The 18,413-nt window shown below is 40.3% G+C and overlaps 1 protein-coding gene and 1 pseudogene across 5 annotated transcripts; one reads left to right on the top strand and one right to left on the bottom strand.

Moving 5' to 3' along the window:
- Positions 1-665: 665 nt before the first annotated feature.
- Positions 666-13,361, bottom strand: LOC123029113 (intracisternal A particle-promoted polypeptide). Of its 5 annotated transcripts, XM_044441734.1 has the most exons (10): positions 12,877-12,939; positions 11,804-12,153; positions 9,242-9,673; positions 8,672-8,827; positions 8,270-8,437; positions 5,372-5,509; positions 4,582-4,704; positions 3,571-3,791; positions 1,066-1,312; positions 666-1,026 (listed from the first exon to the last, which is right to left on the bottom strand). In XM_044441734.1, the coding sequence occupies exons 2-9, from the start codon at positions 12,093-12,095 to the stop codon at positions 1,088-1,090; spliced, it is 1,755 nt and encodes a 584-aa protein (XP_044297669.1). In that variant the 5' UTR covers positions 12,096-12,153; positions 12,877-12,939; the 3' UTR covers positions 666-1,026; positions 1,066-1,087. The 5 variants fall into 5 exon arrangements, with proteins under 5 accessions (XP_044297669.1, XP_044297660.1, XP_044297652.1 ...); XM_044441725.1 differs by lacking the exon at positions 12,877-12,939 and adding an exon at positions 13,275-13,361 and having other exon boundaries at positions 666-1,312; XM_044441717.1 differs by having other exon boundaries at positions 666-1,312.
- Positions 13,362-17,724: 4,363 nt separating this feature from the next.
- On the top strand, positions 17,725-18,352 carry LOC123029107 (annotated as a pseudogene).
- Positions 18,353-18,413: the final 61 nt, after the last annotated feature.

The following is an 18,413-nucleotide window of genomic DNA, read 5'->3' as shown; positions in this document are numbered from 1 at the left end:
TGCATTAGAATTAATCTTTTGGACAACAGTGGAATGTGGCTTTAAAAGCATGGGGAAACTTGTATGGGAATATTCACATGTATCTGGAGGCTCAAAATCAAGACATTAGCCTTCTCTACCTAAGTTGTGTGTCAATTCTTACTACTCCATGCCCGTATCATCTTAACAATCCACCATCATAAATAGACATAGAAGCAATTCAGTCTGCAGACTGAAGAGGCATTTTAGGTGGTACAGCGGAATCCAGGATCTTAAGTTACTACTGCTCCCATGCTGTCAAGCTAATTTCTAGTATTTACTATAGAACATACTTTTAATTGAACAGATGTCTCATTTCAACATGAAAGCACACTATGTGAAGTGGATCCTTTCAAAGTCAATGGAATGATGAAGGTAGTTGTGTTTTACAAGTCATACAATATTTTGATTTCCTTTCCATGAAAGAATTGTAAAGATTGCTGAAGAGGAAGTAACGAGCTGTGAGATGTAAGCTACCCTTATTCTGTGGATGTATGGAAAGTAATTGAATTAAAGACACAGTCTTATATTCTAAAAGTTTTTGGCAATTAAATAAAATTCCCACAGATATTGCTAAGCAATAACTGCATTGTCATTTTGTTGCCACTTTCTAAGCAAAATAATTTATGCAATGATAAGCAGAAACCTGTTCTTAAATAAATAGCTTTATGGATTTTCATGAGAATTTGGCTACTTTGCACTCACCTTAAAATGTTACAATAACTAGGTTAAATTCTCAGTTTCAAAGCAAGTAAGCCTAAACTCATTCCAGTTATCTTCAAGCACAGAAGTGAGGAATCTACAGTCTTCTGGATGTGGATAGACTGTAACTCCTATCATCCCTGATCAATATCTGGGGCAAAAGGTTCCCCACCCCTGCCCTAGCTGATGACAGATTTCCCATGTGTCAAAAGTCATGTGCTTCACAAAGATATAGTGCAGTGAACAGTTGCATGTGTTTTGGAAGTGTATTCTAATTGTAGCCACTCTTTCTTGGGAGTTACCAAAAACCTCAACATCTCTCAGTCACTTAATTCACACTCCAAATTTTGTACAAGTACTGCATTCTTCAGAGCACTGCTATGCCACCTTCACAACGACTGGTGATCATGTTTGCAATTTCAGTCCATGTATCCGTATGTGGGTTATAAACCTCCACAGAATCTGAAGTTACTGGGGCAGCTGAATCATAGCTAGCAGTTCTGCCTCCTGTGGCATAAAGGAGGCCATTCACAGCAACAACGCATACTCCGGCTCTTGGGGCCTTCATTGAAGCAACTTCCACCCATTTCTCCTAATGATTAAAACAAGTATTAAAATACATTTTCTATGCAATAAGGAAAGGCCATACTGAATTAACTTGTTTTTTTATTGGTAAAGTTCAATTTTTCTTCAATTTGCCCTGCAGTCTCCTAAGCACCTGAAAAATCTGCTCTGAAGGGTTGGGGGAACCATCCACACCCATGTGAACTAGTACTGTACTCCACATGCGGAAGGAGAAATTGGGGGAAATTGCTACTCTGCCTTCTTCCTCCAAGCAGGGGATCTCTTTGTAACTCGGTTTCCAGTTTAATGTTCATAGATCAAAGCTACCTAAATACATTATACAATAAATAGAACTGTGCAGTCTTGCTAGAAAGTCTACCATGCTCCACTTTATGACAGATTGACCCCGACTCAATCTGGGGCTCTAGCACCATCCTGAAGCCCTGCCCCCCAAGAAGTGAAGCTGACTGTAGTGCAGGGGTGCAGAATATTGGGTAGGGACGAATTTCCCCACCAGGCATTCCACAGGGGAGAAGATTTCAGGAGCATGCTTATGTCCTACCACCCCACCTATTTTGCCTTTCTCTGTCTTGGGAGAAGAACAGAGTTCCATACCTCTCCCAGGAAGGAAAAAGGGACTTTGGCAAGTACTGGGAGGGGCAGCCAGTCTTTTCAGCACTGTTTCCTTGGGTTCAAGCAAATGGTGAAAGAATCTGAATGCTCCTGGGGAAAGAAGCTACTCATTTCAGTGTTAACCATGCCCCTGGCTTCAGGAAATGCATGGAAGCAATCAGATGGTGTGAGGAAGAGCAGCTGGTGTCTCCTGAGTAGTCTGGTCCATCTTCCTGCTCATATCTACAATCTGAATGGAGGTAGCAGTGGGGATTCCTTCTTTGGGTGGGCATGGAGGCTTCATGGGTCAGAGGTTCCACATCCCTATTGAAGAGGAACATTTATGTAGCTCACCAACAGCCATTACAAAGGCTACTGGACTGAAAAAGACAGCTGCTGCTCTCATGTTGCAGCATTTGGTAGCAAGATTGTTCCCTGCAGGCTCATTCTTCTGTTCTAAACTTAAAAAGAGCAGTGATTTTCAAAATAATTCCTGTTAGTGGAAATCCCAAGAAAAACCTAAATAGGAAATTGCCTTGTAAGTTATTTCCCATGCACCAGTGGGGAACAGTGGTTAGAGTGTCAGACTAGGACTCCAGAGATTTGGGTTCTAGTCCCCACTCCTCCATGGAGCACAATGGATGACTTTAGGTCAGTCACATATGCCTAGCCTAATGTACTTCACCAGGTTGTGAGAAGGTAAAATGTAGAGGAGGAGAATCTTATAAGCTGCCTTGAGCTCTTTTGCAAGAAGAAGAAATGTGAGTTATAAATGTAAAATAATAATAATAGCAACCACCACCACCAATAAGAGATCCTTTATAAATAAAACATTGCAAGTATGTTTCTCAAGCTAATCCTTAACACATTTTAATGTGTTTCAGCCCACATTAATAATTGATACTTTTGCAGCTACCAAGTTCACAACTTCAAGAACAATGTTGGGCTGTAGCAGCAAGAAGATAAAAGGGCTGCAACACTCTTTAATGACATGGAATTTTGTAGTTATCAATGTGCTTCATCAGATATAGAAGATGGGCAATGAAGGTAGTAATCTTGGCTACATTATCTTTCTCAGAGGTTTTCTGTTGGGGAGCCCAGCTTCTCTCATCTTAAGTTCCTCTACTGCTACATATATATAGTTTCGATTTCAGCATCAATAGTTAGTCATTCTACCCATGTCATGCTACACACTGCTTTGGCAGTTTCTAATTCTTCTGTTCCACCCCTACCCATGCCCCATAGGGTGATCAGCACAAGAATTATTTTGCTCTTTGTTTCAAAACCATTTTCCTTTTCTTAAACTTATGGTCTGGTTAAGGGTAGATGGGGGGTGGGGAGGCCACATGACTGCCACTAGGGCCACTGATTCAGCCAGATGGAGAAACAGAGTCAGCCAATTAGCTCTCTGCCCAGCTAGCTTCTGGAAATATGAAGAACTGATTATTCCTGGACTCAATTCAGTTTGGAAGTTAGTATATCTATCCCAAAATGGCGTACTACTTCAAATATGTATAACTGTGCACAGCTTTATGTAACAAGCTGATTGAACTACAGTGAGGAGAAAAAACTTTTGATGCTCGATAACCAATTCAAAGAAATTTATGGTTATCTAGGCAAACTGTTAAAGATTAGCATAATTAAAAATGAACAGAACTTGTAAGGGGACGCTACCTCTTCAAAGGAATATTTCTCAACAGTTGGAAGAGCATCTTGATTCTCATTCCATCCTCCAACAGCATAGATGCAGTCATCCAGAGCAGCCACACCCAGGTATGCCCTTCTGGTTCCCATTTCAGGGAGTACAGACCAGCGCTTAGATATTGGGTTATACTCTTCTGCAGAACACAGTTCTATTCCTTCATTGCCAATGCCACCAACAACATAAATTAAACCTGGAAACAAGTATTTTCCATTAAACTCATGCCACTTGAATACACTTGGTAATAAAACAGGCAGTACTAACTGCAACCCACAGCCAGTTATTCCCAAGAATATGAATGGTTTAATGGGTTTAGATAGACTACTGACTGCAAACCAAGGTTGCTTTCTGCAAAGTCAGAGTTGTTTTGTACCATAGTATTTTTTACCTTAACATTTAAAATTATCATGCACAACCTGCGCAATATCCTTAACAGCACACCTCTTGAATGGATATCAGTATCACCCTACACATGTCCACTCGGAAGTCCCACAAGGCAAATGTACCTTACTCCCAAGTAAGTGGATCTGGTCCAGATGGCACACAATCACCCACAATGGCTTACTTTAATTTTGGGGCTGTTGCATTATGCTTGGAGCCTGTAGGGACCATTTTTGCATGATGTCCATCCTTTATTTCAGGACCATCTAATCCTTAAACAATACTTGCTACCACTTGACATAACTATGGCAAGCCAGATGCCTGCAGACAACATGCAAACATAGCTCCCATGGGTGACCAACATAATGCAAAAGCCCCCATGGGTAAATTGAGCCGGTTCAGTGTACATGGTTGCCAAAGAAGCACTAGGTTTTGCACCTGGACAAGGTAATACTTAGGCCAAATAATGTATTCAATGCTATTATAATTATCTCTGTGTGGAATGGGACTGTGTCACTATGATGAATATGCATTTAATAATATTTGTGACATAAACAGGAATGTGTAACGATTATCTAAATATACAGTACAAGCCCACTCACCTTGCATTTCACAGCACCCAAAATTGTAGCGTGGTACAGCCATGCTGCCCACCACTTCCCAACTGTTTTCTTCAGGATCAAAACGTTCAATTGAACTGCCAATCTCTGCTCCAACCCAGCCTCCTGGAAACCAGAGAAAGCATGTGGTTAAGAAATACTATGCATCACAAAGAGCTCACCATCTCCTTGATGCAACCACATCTGTAGTTGGGTTAAAAAGGCTGCCTCAGGTAAGCAAGGAGAATGAAGGATTCTAGATTAATGGACCCCAAAAGTATTGTTTCATTAACCAAGAACCAGTGAAGATAGGGAATGCCTGAAGTTATAAGACATTATTTTATCTAAACTTGTTTAGGATGCACTTTTTGTAGCACTTTTTTTTGTCTAAATGTATACAGGATTGCACCCTTAAGCATCTAAATAGTAGCCAAAACAATTTTTATAGCTGTAGTCCTTTTTACTTTTCTGCCATGTGTGATATCATTATTTTTATGCACCTAAGTCTATAACCACTATGTTGTATAACCATAGCTTGCAACAGCTTAAGTTTTTAAACTTTCTGGAAACAGAAACCATACAGTGAGCAAGCTAATGGTGAGGAAATTCACAACTAAGTCCTTTTGTTTTATTTAGGCAAACATTTCTGCTTGGCCATTGCGAAAAAAGATACTTTAAGAACCTATTAAGTTCCTGCCATCATACATATTCCAGTGATATTCCTATTCTCAGGTGTACCAACACAAACTGCTTCTAGCTTAAAGAAAGTAGATTTATTAGTCAAAGGACTTGCCAAATGCATAGATAGTCCCATAACAGGCACAAACTCCTAGTCCACAGCGAGGATGATTCATGGAAGCTACAGTTGCCCACTGCTTAGTAATAGGATCATAGCGTTCAGTGCAGTCAAAAATCATGGAATCTTTTTCACCTTAGAAGAGGAAAAAACAGAGAATTTAGGTATCTTTTTTTTGTCTTCAACACACTTCTCAACTAATGGCAGAAAAATGGCTCATCAATTTGAGTGTCTTAAAATAGTTTAGAGGTTGCCAGAGCTAACGCCCTCTCCATGTCACAATGTATGATCAGTAAATGGACTCTTACACATTCTTCATTAGAGAGAACACTAGGGGAACAATTAATGCTTTAATAAGCAAGGAAAATTGATTGTATCTTAGTAGTTCACCATTATACACAGTCATAGCTCTAGTAATAAATACTTGAAAGTTGACTACTTCTCCATATATCCCTTGCATTTTATTGTATGCATCTGTAAAGCATCAACAAGAAATTTATATGTTCTAAAAGATACACATTTGTCAGCATTAGACATAGTTACAAGAGCTGGCCTTTCCTTCAATGATTCTAACAACGGAGGAATATATTTAGTTCCAAGATCATTATAAATAGAACATTCTAGGAGTATGTGAACAATATCCTCAACTGATATGAAACTGCAACCACATATCCTTCTGAGGAATCCGTTTATGCCAACCCACCCAATCTGCCAAAGGAGGAACTTTTAATTTTGTCCTGGTAAGAGGTACCCTTATTTTAATGTTTGGCAAGTCTACCAAATATTTTGAGAGAGATAGGTATGAAAGCATAAAGGATTGGCAGACCTTAATCCCAGCTACCTGAGATTGCATCTCAGTATCTTTAAACCTTTGAAGCAGTAGTGTTTTAGGTCTATCATACCCTTGAGCTAAAATCAAGGGCTAACAATCCCAAACTCATGACAGCCAGTTGCATTTTTTGCTTCTGTGAGTTTGGGCCCATCTCTTCAAATGACTCCAGAACAGATTCTGAGATCTACTTAAAAATTATTTTTAATAGCAGCACAAATCTAAGAACTTCAGTATTATACTGTGGTGGCCATACTCTAACCTCCCCAAAGCAAGTTCTTCAGTATAGATAATCCATCATGCTATTCTGTATAAGCAATAAGCAATAATTTAATTTGTGCAAAATTCAAAGTATCCTGGAAATTATTTATGAGTTAATGGAAAAAAGGAAGGCAATAAACTGAGTGATGAGCACATTAATGGCAGGATGATAGCTAATAGGAGCAAATTATAATTTAATTTCCAGTCTGTATTATCTCTACAAAGATGCGGGATGGAATCTTGCTTTTAAAAATATAAAGGAAGAGGAAGGAAGCTAAAGTCATTTGGAATCCAGCTTCTGCCTTTATATAAAGCTCCAGCAGTTATTTGCTTTAGTATGTGTGTTCTGCCTTTCTTGTTTGTCTAGCACAATTTGCTCTGCCATCATCTTTTGTAATGCCTCAGTTCTTAGTGTGAAACATGCTGTAATCTGGAGTATGGACAGGAAAGGATTGCTGTGTGTATAGAACAGGCTCTGGGCAAGGAGATTACCCTTTTTTCTGGCTCTGTGATCCCTTGGACCATACCCTCAGCTTTATGCAGCTTAAGTGCATCAGTTATAAACAGCTGTGGCATTAAAAACAGAACATAAAAATTGCCAGATGACAAGAGCCACAATTATTGATTTCTTCTTGTTGTGGCATGCATGCTTCAAGGAACATTTAGAACATGAACATATCAAGTGTTCTCAGGAATCTGGGCCAGAAATGTCTGAGCACCGCAAAAAGTAAATTCCAACTCTTGAAAATTTGCAGCTGAAATCCTGCTATCGTTGTGATCTATGAATAAAATTCTGACTCCAATTTTCATTTTTGTAATCCTATTGTCTGATAACAACACCCAAAGAGGAGCTTGTTGGAAGCAGAAAATGGATCTTTTTGCTGAATATCACGCCAACTGACGTAATTCATGAATGGTTACTTCAGCCATTAACAGAATTGGAAAAAAAATTCCGTATCACAGAACTGCAGAAGCCTGGAGAGAACTATGTATATAAACCCTTAACATTCTGAGTGTTACTCTCACCACCACTATGTACAAAATATAGTTTGTTTTTGGCAGCAATTTTACAACATCCTTTGCAAAAGTAGCTGAGTCAAAGCACAGTTCTGCTTTGAAGTTCAATACTTTGTAGGAGGGACTAGTGTTTGAAATGGTAAATGAAAGAGTTCTGCGCGCAGACAGTCCCAGGTATGGCATCTCCCATAAAAAGGAATTGGTAGCAGTGATGAAAAAGACTGCTGCCCTGAGACACCGGAGAGCTATTCCCAGTCAGAGTACACAATACTGAGCTAGATGGACAAATAGTCTTAGTACCAGGGAGCTTCCTATGTTTCCTAAAACCCACAGAAAACTGTTGTTACTGAATGGAAGCAAGTAATGGGATTTTTAGCAGTAATACAAGTACAAAGAAGAAAATAATATGAGGTACCAACTTGTTAAGCAAAAGTTCCTGCTGGTTTCATAGTTTTATAAAGGGCTGCATACATGTATGCAAATTAGCCAGTGCAGTATAGTAGTTAGCATATCAAACAAGGATCCTGGAGACCCAGGTTCTTATTCCCACTTAGCTATGAAGCTCATGGAGTGATTTTGGGCCACTCAGCCATTGAGCCTAACCTACCCACCTCACAGGGTTGTTCTGAAGGTAAAATTGAGAGGAGGAGGATAATGTGGGCCACTCTGAGTTCCTTGCAAGAGGAAATAGGGCGAGATTAAAATGTCATAACAACAAATAAAAGAACAAAATATATACATAAGTACATTAAGGGATGTACAGGGATGCCTGTTCAAAAGTTCTTTACCTCCAATAGCATAGACCATTCCTCCTACCACTGCAACTCCCAAGCCACTGCGAGCCTGGTGTAAGGAAGACACTGTAGTCCAGTACTGACTGAAAGTGTCAAAACGCTCCACACAGCTAAGTGCTCTGCTGTCACTCCAACGGCCTCCTTGCAAGCGGGTATATCCACCTATGCAGGAAACAGAAATGGTATAAACAATTAGATGCTTCTCAGGCATTTCCCTAGTACAGCCATCCCCAACCTGTGATCCTCCAGACATTTTAGACTTCAGCCCCTGCCAGTGGGGCCAATGGTCAGGATGCTTGTGATTTCTGTCCACTTCACTAAAGATCACCAGGTTGGAGAAGGTGGTCCTGACAGTCCAGGTTTTGCAGACCTCTTAATGCTAACTAGGATCCTTACCTACTGCATAGAGGTACTTCCTGGCTTTCCTCCGAGGACGTGCCTTAGCTGCCTGCAGAAAACTGCTAACCTTGCTTTCTTTGGGAGATTTGCACACTTCACAGTACTCTTTTAAGAGGGTTTGAAGGGCCACCCGAAGACTGAAATCAGGAACACCTTGGGAAGAAAAACATTGTAATACTTAGTAAGAGTTTATCTAAAATAAACCATGGTGTATGTTTTGCATGATTACATTTTTATCGACTGATTAGTTGGGTTCATAGCTTGTCTTTACTGAAAAACAAAAGTAGTCCATATTTTTTAAAAAACCCTAATAAACTCATATATGCCTTCTTGTTTATCCCAATGGTTAAATACCAACATAAAATTTTAAAAATTGTAGCACACTGCAACATTATCATGGATCCCAAAGTGGCAGTGTTTTAATGTAAGAGAATGTGCCTCTACTTGAATACCTTTGTCCATAGCTGCTAAGCCTTGACAAAATCAATCCACAGAGCTTACGTGGGTCACACAGTGAAGTGAAAGTATAAGAAGTAAAAATGCACATGCTACCACATACTCAGTTACCTTCTATGTACTTCAAGAGTCTTTGTGGGGGTAGCAATGGAAATCTAACTGTATCCAGTATTTCCACAACGTATTTTTTCCTTCTACCCAAATCCTTTAGAATCCATTGCATTGCAGCAGTGAACACCTGGTACTCATCCTCTATGCTCAGCTCCTCACTTCGCAGGATCTTAATAAGCTGGTCTTTTGTCAGGGCTAGGAATTCCTCTCCATTCTGGATGTCTAGGAAGTGGGCATGGATATAATTCTCTGTGAAGTCTAGCAGATCATGACAGGCAATTTGCTCGGAGAACTGGAAGAGTCCAATGCAGTTCATAGGATCAATCTGTCCCTTTAGAAATTCACAGCAAAGATCCACCACTTCTGTGAGCTGGAACATGTCGGCTGCCACAATCAACTCCTGGACATTACTTTCACCAATGCTGACTATGCCTGAGTGCACAAGGGAAACAGATTTTGAACTAGTACGAAACCTTGTCAACACCATCGTGAATTTTTTGCCCATAAAAGCTGTGATTGTTCCTTGAAGAACATGCACACACACGATTGTCTCATTACCAATATCTTGGAGGAAAACCAACAGCAATTAAAATAATAAGCTGATTAGGAAATGGTAAACTTGGGCAGTTTTGCCACAACTAGAATTTAAGTGGGTTTTCCACATTGACAGAATGGCATAGTTTAAAAGTTTTTCCACAGGGAACCAACAATTAAAAAATGTTAAATTAACATACCACTAACTAACTCTGTTTGTATATTCAGAAGTTGCACTTGAGTGGTAAGTTTGTGTCTGAGTTATATCTTCAGACTGTAGATAAGAGCTCATACATTTGAAGACTCCTCTGCACAGTGGTACCTTGGCTCATGAACTTAATCCGTTCCAGGACTCTGGTCGTGACCCAAATTGGTCGTAAGCCAAGTTAAATTTCCCCATAAGTTTCAATGTAAGTTTAATCCATTCTGTAACCATTTTTTAAATCAGAAAAATGTGAAGCAAGGAGACAACAACAAAAATCATGGCCATCTCCGCCCCCACACATCCCGAGCACAAGCGCAGCCATCTCCCTGCCCCCCAGCGTGACCAAGATAGCTTCTATCATCCCTGCATGTGTCTGTCATCCTGGCGTGCTGGGGGGTGGGGGGGGAGAGACAGGCGCAAACGACGTGCTGGGGGAGGGAGAGATGGGCACGACCTCGGCCATCCCCCCCACCCCCAGCACGATCGCGGCCATCTCCCCCCCCCCCACCCGAGTGCTGCTGCAGGAAAGATGAGTGCAGCACAGCCCAGCTGCGGGGGAGATGGCCGAGATTGTGTCCGTCTCTCCTGCAGGAGTGCGCTGTGATCACGCATGCCTTCCCTGCACAAAAGCAACTGTGATTATGGCCATCTCCCCACTTGGGGGTGGGGGGCAGAGATGGCTGTGATCTTGGTCGCCACCCAATGTGGAGTTCGCGACCCAAGTCAACATTTTAATGAAATTTTTGTTCATGACCCGATTTGTTCGTGAACCAAGGCGTTTGTGAGCCGAGGTACCACTGTATTTGTCCCCAGTTGCTGCACATTGTAAATTAACATGTAAGAGAGAAAGCTAAATTAGAACCTTTCTCTCTGACATGCTACCTGTCAATGCATAGGAAACCATTTGTTTATGGAAGAGCCTTCAGACATGCAAGCCTCCACACTCTGAAGTGGTGATGTCCAGACTCTCTCACCTTTGATTTATGAGAATAAGAACTGTTATGTTCTGTGAAGCTGTAGAAATTCTGTATTCCCTGCAGCCACAGCAGCTTCTAATATAATTTTGTTGAAAAAAGTTACATAGTCATCATCATCACTATTTATTTATATCTTGCTTTTCCTCCAAAAAGAACCATGAATTGGCCAACAACATCACAATACAATAGCATCAAATAAAATAGCAAATATACTATGCAAAAATTATCTAAGCACAAAAATGCTATAATAAAGTGAATAAATTAACTTTCTGTTTAAAACTTAAATATGAAGACAGTTAAAAATATAAATAGATAAATATATTACACAAAGGACAAAAATACACAGCCTCATTTTAACATGCAATTAAAATTTTAACACATTTTAACATGCAATTCCCAGTCTAACAGCTAATATATTAGTTGATTTCTCTCTTTTAGAAGTGCTTTCAAACATAAAAAACCAGGCAGAACCAATTAATACAGTAATTTTACAGTACAGCCTCAACCTGTCTATGCTAATTTGGTTGAAAGTGCTACTTATTTAAGTAGCACTTACTTTCAGAGAAGTGAGCTGCACATTGCATCATTAACACTGTGTTCCCATAGAGACAGCCAATAGTAATGTGTAAAATGGGTAGAAAAACCTACATCCACTCAATGTGATATTGGATAATGCTCATCTGTTTACTTAGAAGCCCCTCCGATAGGATAGCAGGGGACGGGACATCTATGAATAGTTGGTGGTAAAACTGAAAACTGTAAGTAGTGATTGAATCAAGACATTTGATTCACAAACTCACATGATATTAAAGCACTTCCACAAAGCATAATAAGAAGTTTGTCTACCTGTGTAAATAAAGTCCAGAAGAATCTGAAAGATGTCTGCATCCACACCCAAGATCCGCACAACATCCTTAGAAGACTCTTGCATTCCTCCCGTAAACAGAGCTACAAAGTAAGGACTGCTTGCAGCCAAGACAAGCCGGTGAACCTTAAATACTTCCTCACCAACCTGGAGCTGCACATCACAGAAGTGCTGTCCACATCTCATCTTATTGATCTGGGCCAATACAAGACGAGCATGTCTGTCTGCCATGAAAGAGAACTCACTTGTGCTGGGACTAGTCACACAAGCCATGACAGACTGACAGAGAAAGTGTGTGATTGATGCCCATCACCCTAAAGATGACCTGGTCCTAGGAAGAACAAGAAACATATTGAAAATTACAAATATGATTATGTGGTCAGTGCTGAACGTAATGAGTTACAGTAACTCCATCAGTTTTACTAAGAACACTTCCAGATACCATCTGAGCAATAATGCAAAGGTTGGTGATAATCATTTTCTTCAGGCTTTTCCTACCACTATCCAACTATCATCTTATTATGCTCCCATCTGCTCCCACTTCCATGCCTTGGAAGACCTCCACTTTCCTCCAGAAGACCTATTTAATAAACCAGCTCTAAATATTGGAACAATTTTGTTATTATCTTTGTTACCCAGTATAAGTTTAAAAAAAAAAAACATCTTAGCTGACAGAGAAGAGCATTATAGCTTAGGGGAAACCCTGCAGATTTTCATACCAAAGGAACACAATGACATACTCTTAACACACAGGTAAGTAACCCATGCACTTTCGAAGTTGTGCATTTCACGGCATAGTCTCCCAATTACAAATGTTCCTTATTTTAAACTTGTCAGCTACAACATGTCAGTTTTCCCCACCAAGTCTAACCGATTGGACATCCAGCTATTTTATGTGACAATGTCGTGTGTGTATGTGTACGCGCGCACTTGCAGCCCTGACGCAAATCGCAGCACTAGAGACATGACAGCTTAACACAAGCAGCATTATTATCTCTGCCGAGATAGCAGAAATGCCCGAAAATACAATTACGGTTCATCTTAACTGTCTCACTTCAAGGGGTGAGGTAGGAAGGTACTCCCCACTACGCGCACACACGATCTTCAAAATGGGAATAAGAGGCCAGAAGGGAAAGAGGCAGAGAGGGTGCAATGCTTGAAGCCCTGCCACTTTTCATAATATGTGTTTCTTTCGCTTTCGCTCGCTTGCTCTATAAACATAAATATATAACGGGGTCAGGCCCCTGCAACCACCAGCCGCGCGACTCTGCCGTTCTTCTATTTAAGAGCTGCCCGAGAGGTTTCTCTCCATAGCCCGAACAGAGCAGGGCAGGAGCGAGCGGAAAGGAGTATTATTAAAAAAAAAAAAAAACAAAAAAAACAAAAAAAAACCAAGCCCACGTAAGCGAATAGCCAGCAACCCACCCCCAGCAGATTTCCTTCCGTTCCTACCTTCCCCTGGAGGTGCGGCTGCCGACGGCAGATGCAGGGACGGGCGGACGGATGGGCTGGCGGTCGTCCCGGAGGAGGAGTCGAGCAGGCTCCGCGGAGCAGCGCGTGCACGTGCGTGGCCGCGAGGCGGGGGTGGGCCGAGCCTGCGCAGTCAACTTGAGGCAGCGTCAGCGCGGCGCGTGCAGCCCTGCCGGGCGGTGGCGGGGAACGGGTCGTGTAGAGCTTTTTCTAGTCGGGTTTGCGAGCAGCAGCGAGAGGGAGCTGCAGAACTGGGTTAGTGGTAGCCGTTTTAGGAAGGGAGGCCAGGTAAGAAGGCGGCTGCGCCCGCTGCCTCCTCAGGTGGCATTATTGCTACACGGTCAGCGAATTGAAGGCTTTTATCTTAAATTTTTTGATTTACTTGAGTATCTGTTGAATTGCCTTATGCAGTTTAAGTTGCCTTGGGCCTCTTAAGGCACAGTTCGTGGGCATCTTGATCTCTCTTTGAGGGACATATTTTCACCCCAAAGTTGGCAGTTTAGACATTAGTCACTTTGTATTGCATTCGTCATTACAAGGGTTGAAATTTTGTAACAGGTCGGTTTTCAATAAAGACTGTTGTTCAGCAAACATTTTTTATGCCAGGCCACAGCCAGTTCTAGGGAGCTGAGTTTATTCCAAGGAACAAATTTACCAGAATATGTATGAAACTACTGAATTTGCTATCATAGATAACCTATTAGGTTGTGAAATTTGTTAAGCAAGGCAAACCTGTTGGACATTTGGCCTGGTACAAGCTTAATAGACTCACTGGTGACCCAGTAATTGATATTCTGTTAAGTTTTACCTAACTGTGAGTTTAGTTTTTCCTAGATCACTGTGCAGCAGTAGTAGGGAAAATGTTGACTACAGTCAGTGTTTCAGTCACCAGCTCTACCTCATAATTCTACCTTCCTGTCCCCAGATATGTCTGGTTGGGGTCTTAATATTTGAGATAGGCAATTTTTCATATAATTTCATTAGAATGCATCATATTTATCAACAATATTCAAGAAATCACTAGAAACATATGGGTTAGCGTACTAGGCTGCTGAAAGATAGTGAAACTTTGATTTACGTTGATATAGTCATAAATACTGTAGACTCTCCGTTAACTGGAACTCAAAAAACCAGCAAAAATAGAAATAATACTTTAAATAAAAATTAAAATATTTCTAGCAGAAATGTAAATTTAAACTTGGCATGCCGTGTGCTGCGCCATGAGTAAGCCCATGCTTTATGCACCACATGTTTGTCTCCCACCAGTACACCATGTGTAAACCTACCAATCGGATGGGATCTGTTGTTGTTCAAATTTTGTGCTCTCACCCAACCCCAAATATGGTTTATGTTTACCTTACATTTCTGCTCTACCAAGATGCAGAAATGCGCTCCTGTGTACTGAAAACACTTTCAAATTGTTGTTCCTCCAGTTTCAAACAGTTTGTCACTGGTAAGTTTTATTGGCCATGCTGCTGTTTTGTTGATACTGTGTTTTTTTTATATTGGCTGAAGCATCATTTTAATATACTATACTTATAATTTTGTATTTTTACACCTGTATTTTGGTTGCCACCTTGATGTCCAGAAAAGCAGATTATAAGTATTTAAATAATGGGTAAATTAATAAAAACATTATTTTTTCACTGATATCTCTGCAAACAATTATGATAGGAATTTAAAGCAAAGCATTTAGCTGCTTTATTGATTTATTAGATTTATGTCCCACTTTTTTTTCTTTTTTAAAGTACTCAAAGAGGCCTATACTCTTCTGTTCTCAATCTTACCCCACAACAACCCTGTGAAATGGGTTGGGCTGAGAGTCTATGACTGACCCAAAGTCACCCATTTGGTTTTATGGTTGAGTGGAAACTAGAACCCAGATCACCTGAGTCCTAGTCCTGCAATCTTAACCACTACACAACACTGACTCTCAGTGATAGTTTTGCAGTATATTGCAGTTATATTTTTGTGATATAAATGGTTACAACCCTTTGAAATGCATACTGCCCTATTTAGGTAAAGCCTAAATACAACTCTGAGACTTGACTGTTACTTGGAGTATTTTGCAATGTAGCTCCATATTACAAAGAGGTTTTATAAGACTGCAAAATTATCTCAGCAGGCAAAAATCCCTATCAGTTCCTGAGGTAATATGATAGGTAGATACTTCCAGCAGGGGGCACAGCTGCCCCATATCTTAAAATATAGTGGTGCTTTCAAGTAATTTAATACTCATGGCAGTTGCATGCCATAATAGTTGTTCTTATTACAAAGAAGTTGAAAAAATGGTTGTGGCAGATTTCATAAATCAAATATTGTTTCACATGTTAGCTGTAGTGTAATTGATAGAATGGTAGGAACAACTTTATGGAGAACAGAAAGTGCATGTACGTGTGCATGTGAGAGAGTGAGCAAGTGTAGTCTTGTGTTTTGAGTTCATGGAATAAGATTGCTGCAACTCACCAGTACAAAGACATACCAGAAGACTGACAGAATATTTCTGTTGCATTTTTATAAAGCAGACTTTGTGGAGGCAGTCATCATGACAGTCTCCATAGCCGTATCCCCAAGAAGAGTAAAAAAAAAATGCAGGTGGCTTTGTATGTTTCCATATCTGTACATTTGTGTGTGTGGTACTTACTTACTAGGATGAGCTGGCTAGAATATTATATATAAAGGTAGTAAAAGTTTTAGGATATTGGACTTTGGCTGGAGAGACCTAGGTTTCAACCCCTGCTCTTTATTATCTGTTATTCTTTTCTAGCATTTTATTACATTTCAAATTGTCCAACAGCCAAAGTTCTCATGGTGGTTCACAAAAATTAAAACCTTAAAAGTACAGTATAATAACATATTATAAAATGTATCCATACAAAAAGTAAAGCAATATTAACATGTAAGCAATTACCAGATTTGTTAAAAACACTGTCCTATCCCGTCAAATGCCTAGAAATAGAGGCAGGTCTTAACTTGGTGTCACAAGATCACAGTGTTGGTGCCAGTCAGACCTCACTGGGGAAAGCATTCCATAAGCAGGGGCTACCACCAAGAACTTCCTCTCCCTTCTTGACATCCTTTGAACCTCCCTGAGAGGGGCACATGGAGAGGGGCCTCAGATGATGTTCATTGTACATGAGTAGATTTAGACTTGGAGAGGTACTTTGTCAGATATTGTGGTGCTGAGTGGTATAATATTTCATTCTTTTTGCTTGAACTGTTCTGTTTCATTTGCAACTTTTGGCAACTCCCCTTTGCCTTAGTATTTATGATTTCAAAAGCCTCATTCAATAATTGTCCCCTGAAAGGGAGCAATTTATCAAACATTAAAAGGTTGTGTTATCCATTTGTGTCCATGTTGTCAAGGTTTCATTCCGCAGTCCTCACCCCGGCTAAGATTATCACACTTCTGGGATGCATAATGGGAGGAGAGTGCCACTAGTGCCACCAAAGATCAGGCACCACTAATCCTTTGTTCTGTATTTAAATCCTAAATCTGGAGAGAATCCAGTATGCCTGCTTATTTTATGGGTAAACATCCTGAACATGTATTGTTAGATTTCACTGTTATATTGTGCCCTTGAGAATGATCATCTTATTGAGAAGAAAAATTCTTTAGCAAGAGAATTACCTAACAAGTCTGTGTAATGAATTCATTGCAGCTGTACGAGTGAGAAGAGAACCAAAGGCTCACTCTGCCAAGATTTCAGTGTGTTTCCATTTCTACAGGCACAATGTAATCCAGGGACACAAGCAGGGCTGAGAGTTAATGGGGTGTGGTCTGACAGTATAACAGCTGTAGAGGCATTTTGGAGAGTAATCATAGCAATGAGGAAATTGTATGTACACATGCCCCTCCTTTCTCCTTTTCATGATTAACATTTGTGGCAACTTTACCAACTGCTTTATTTCAAAGTCCACGTTTAAGCAATTCCTTTATCAGGCTCTACCAAATCCCACAACATAGTGAGTAAACTTTTTAATCCTTCTGAAACCTTCAGCGTCGGGTGGTGGGTGGTATAGAAATTAATTAATTAATCTGCCAGTGGAGATGGGGTCCAACTTTCTCACAATATTGCATTAACAACCAGACAGTTCAAGTTCAGAATGAGAGATAAACAGGAGGAGTTGGCAGGTGACTTTGAAAAGTCAAGATTAGCAAGTGAGATTAGTCAGGCAGTGACTGAGAACCAAATCATCTTGGGCATTGGGAGAGACACTAAAGAACAGCCAACTTAATAAATATTGTATGTGTTCTGACTGATCCACCAACCAGCTGTTCCCCCATCTCTCCCCCACTCTTCAGGCCCCCCTATTCCCTGAGACATAATTGAAATCAGACCAATTAATAACCCTACAATGGCCTCTATGTGTTCAATTGAAAGTCACATGTCTCTCACTTTAAAACAAAAACTAGAAATGATTAAACTTAGTGAGGAAGGTGTGTCAAAAGCCGAAACAGGCTGAAGCTAGGCCTCTTGTGCCTAACAGCCAAGTTATGAATGCAAAGGAAAAAGTCCTTGAAGAAAATTAAAAGTGAACACATGGATGATAAGAAAGCAAAACAGCCTTATTGCTGATATGGAAACAGTAAGAAAACTAGAATTCGAAGTGGAACCTGAAGATGTGACTGAATTGGTGCAAGCTCATGATAAAACTTTAATGGCTGAGGCATTAGTTCTTATGGATGCGCAAAGAAAGTGGTTTCTTGAGATGGAATCTACCCCTGGTGAAGATGCTGTGAAGATTGTTGAAATTGCAACAAAGGATTTAGAATATTACATAAACTTAGTTGATAAAGCAATGGCAGGCTTTGAAAGGATTGATTCCAATTTTGGAAGTTCTACTGTGGGTGCAGTGCTATCAAACAGCATAACACCCTACAGTGAAAACTTTTTGAAAGGAAGAATCAACCAATGCGGCAAACTTCATTGTTGTCTTATGTTAAGAAATTGCCACAGCCAGCCCAGCCTTCAGCAGCCGCCACCCTGATCTGTCAGTAGTCATCAGCATCGAGGCAAGACCCTCCATGAGAAAAAAGATTATGACTTGCTGAAGGCTCAGATGATGGTTATCATTTTTAGCAATAAACTATTTTTAAATTATGTACATTGTTTGTTT

Source organism: Varanus komodoensis, unplaced genomic scaffold (genome assembly GCF_004798865.1).
Source record: "Varanus komodoensis strain SLA01 unplaced genomic scaffold, ASM479886v1 scaffold1, whole genome shotgun sequence".
NCBI lineage: Eukaryota > Metazoa > Chordata > Lepidosauria > Squamata > Varanidae > Varanus > Varanus komodoensis.
Note: the sequence above shows the minus strand (reverse complement) of the source record. Positions and strands in the feature narration are given on the sequence as shown.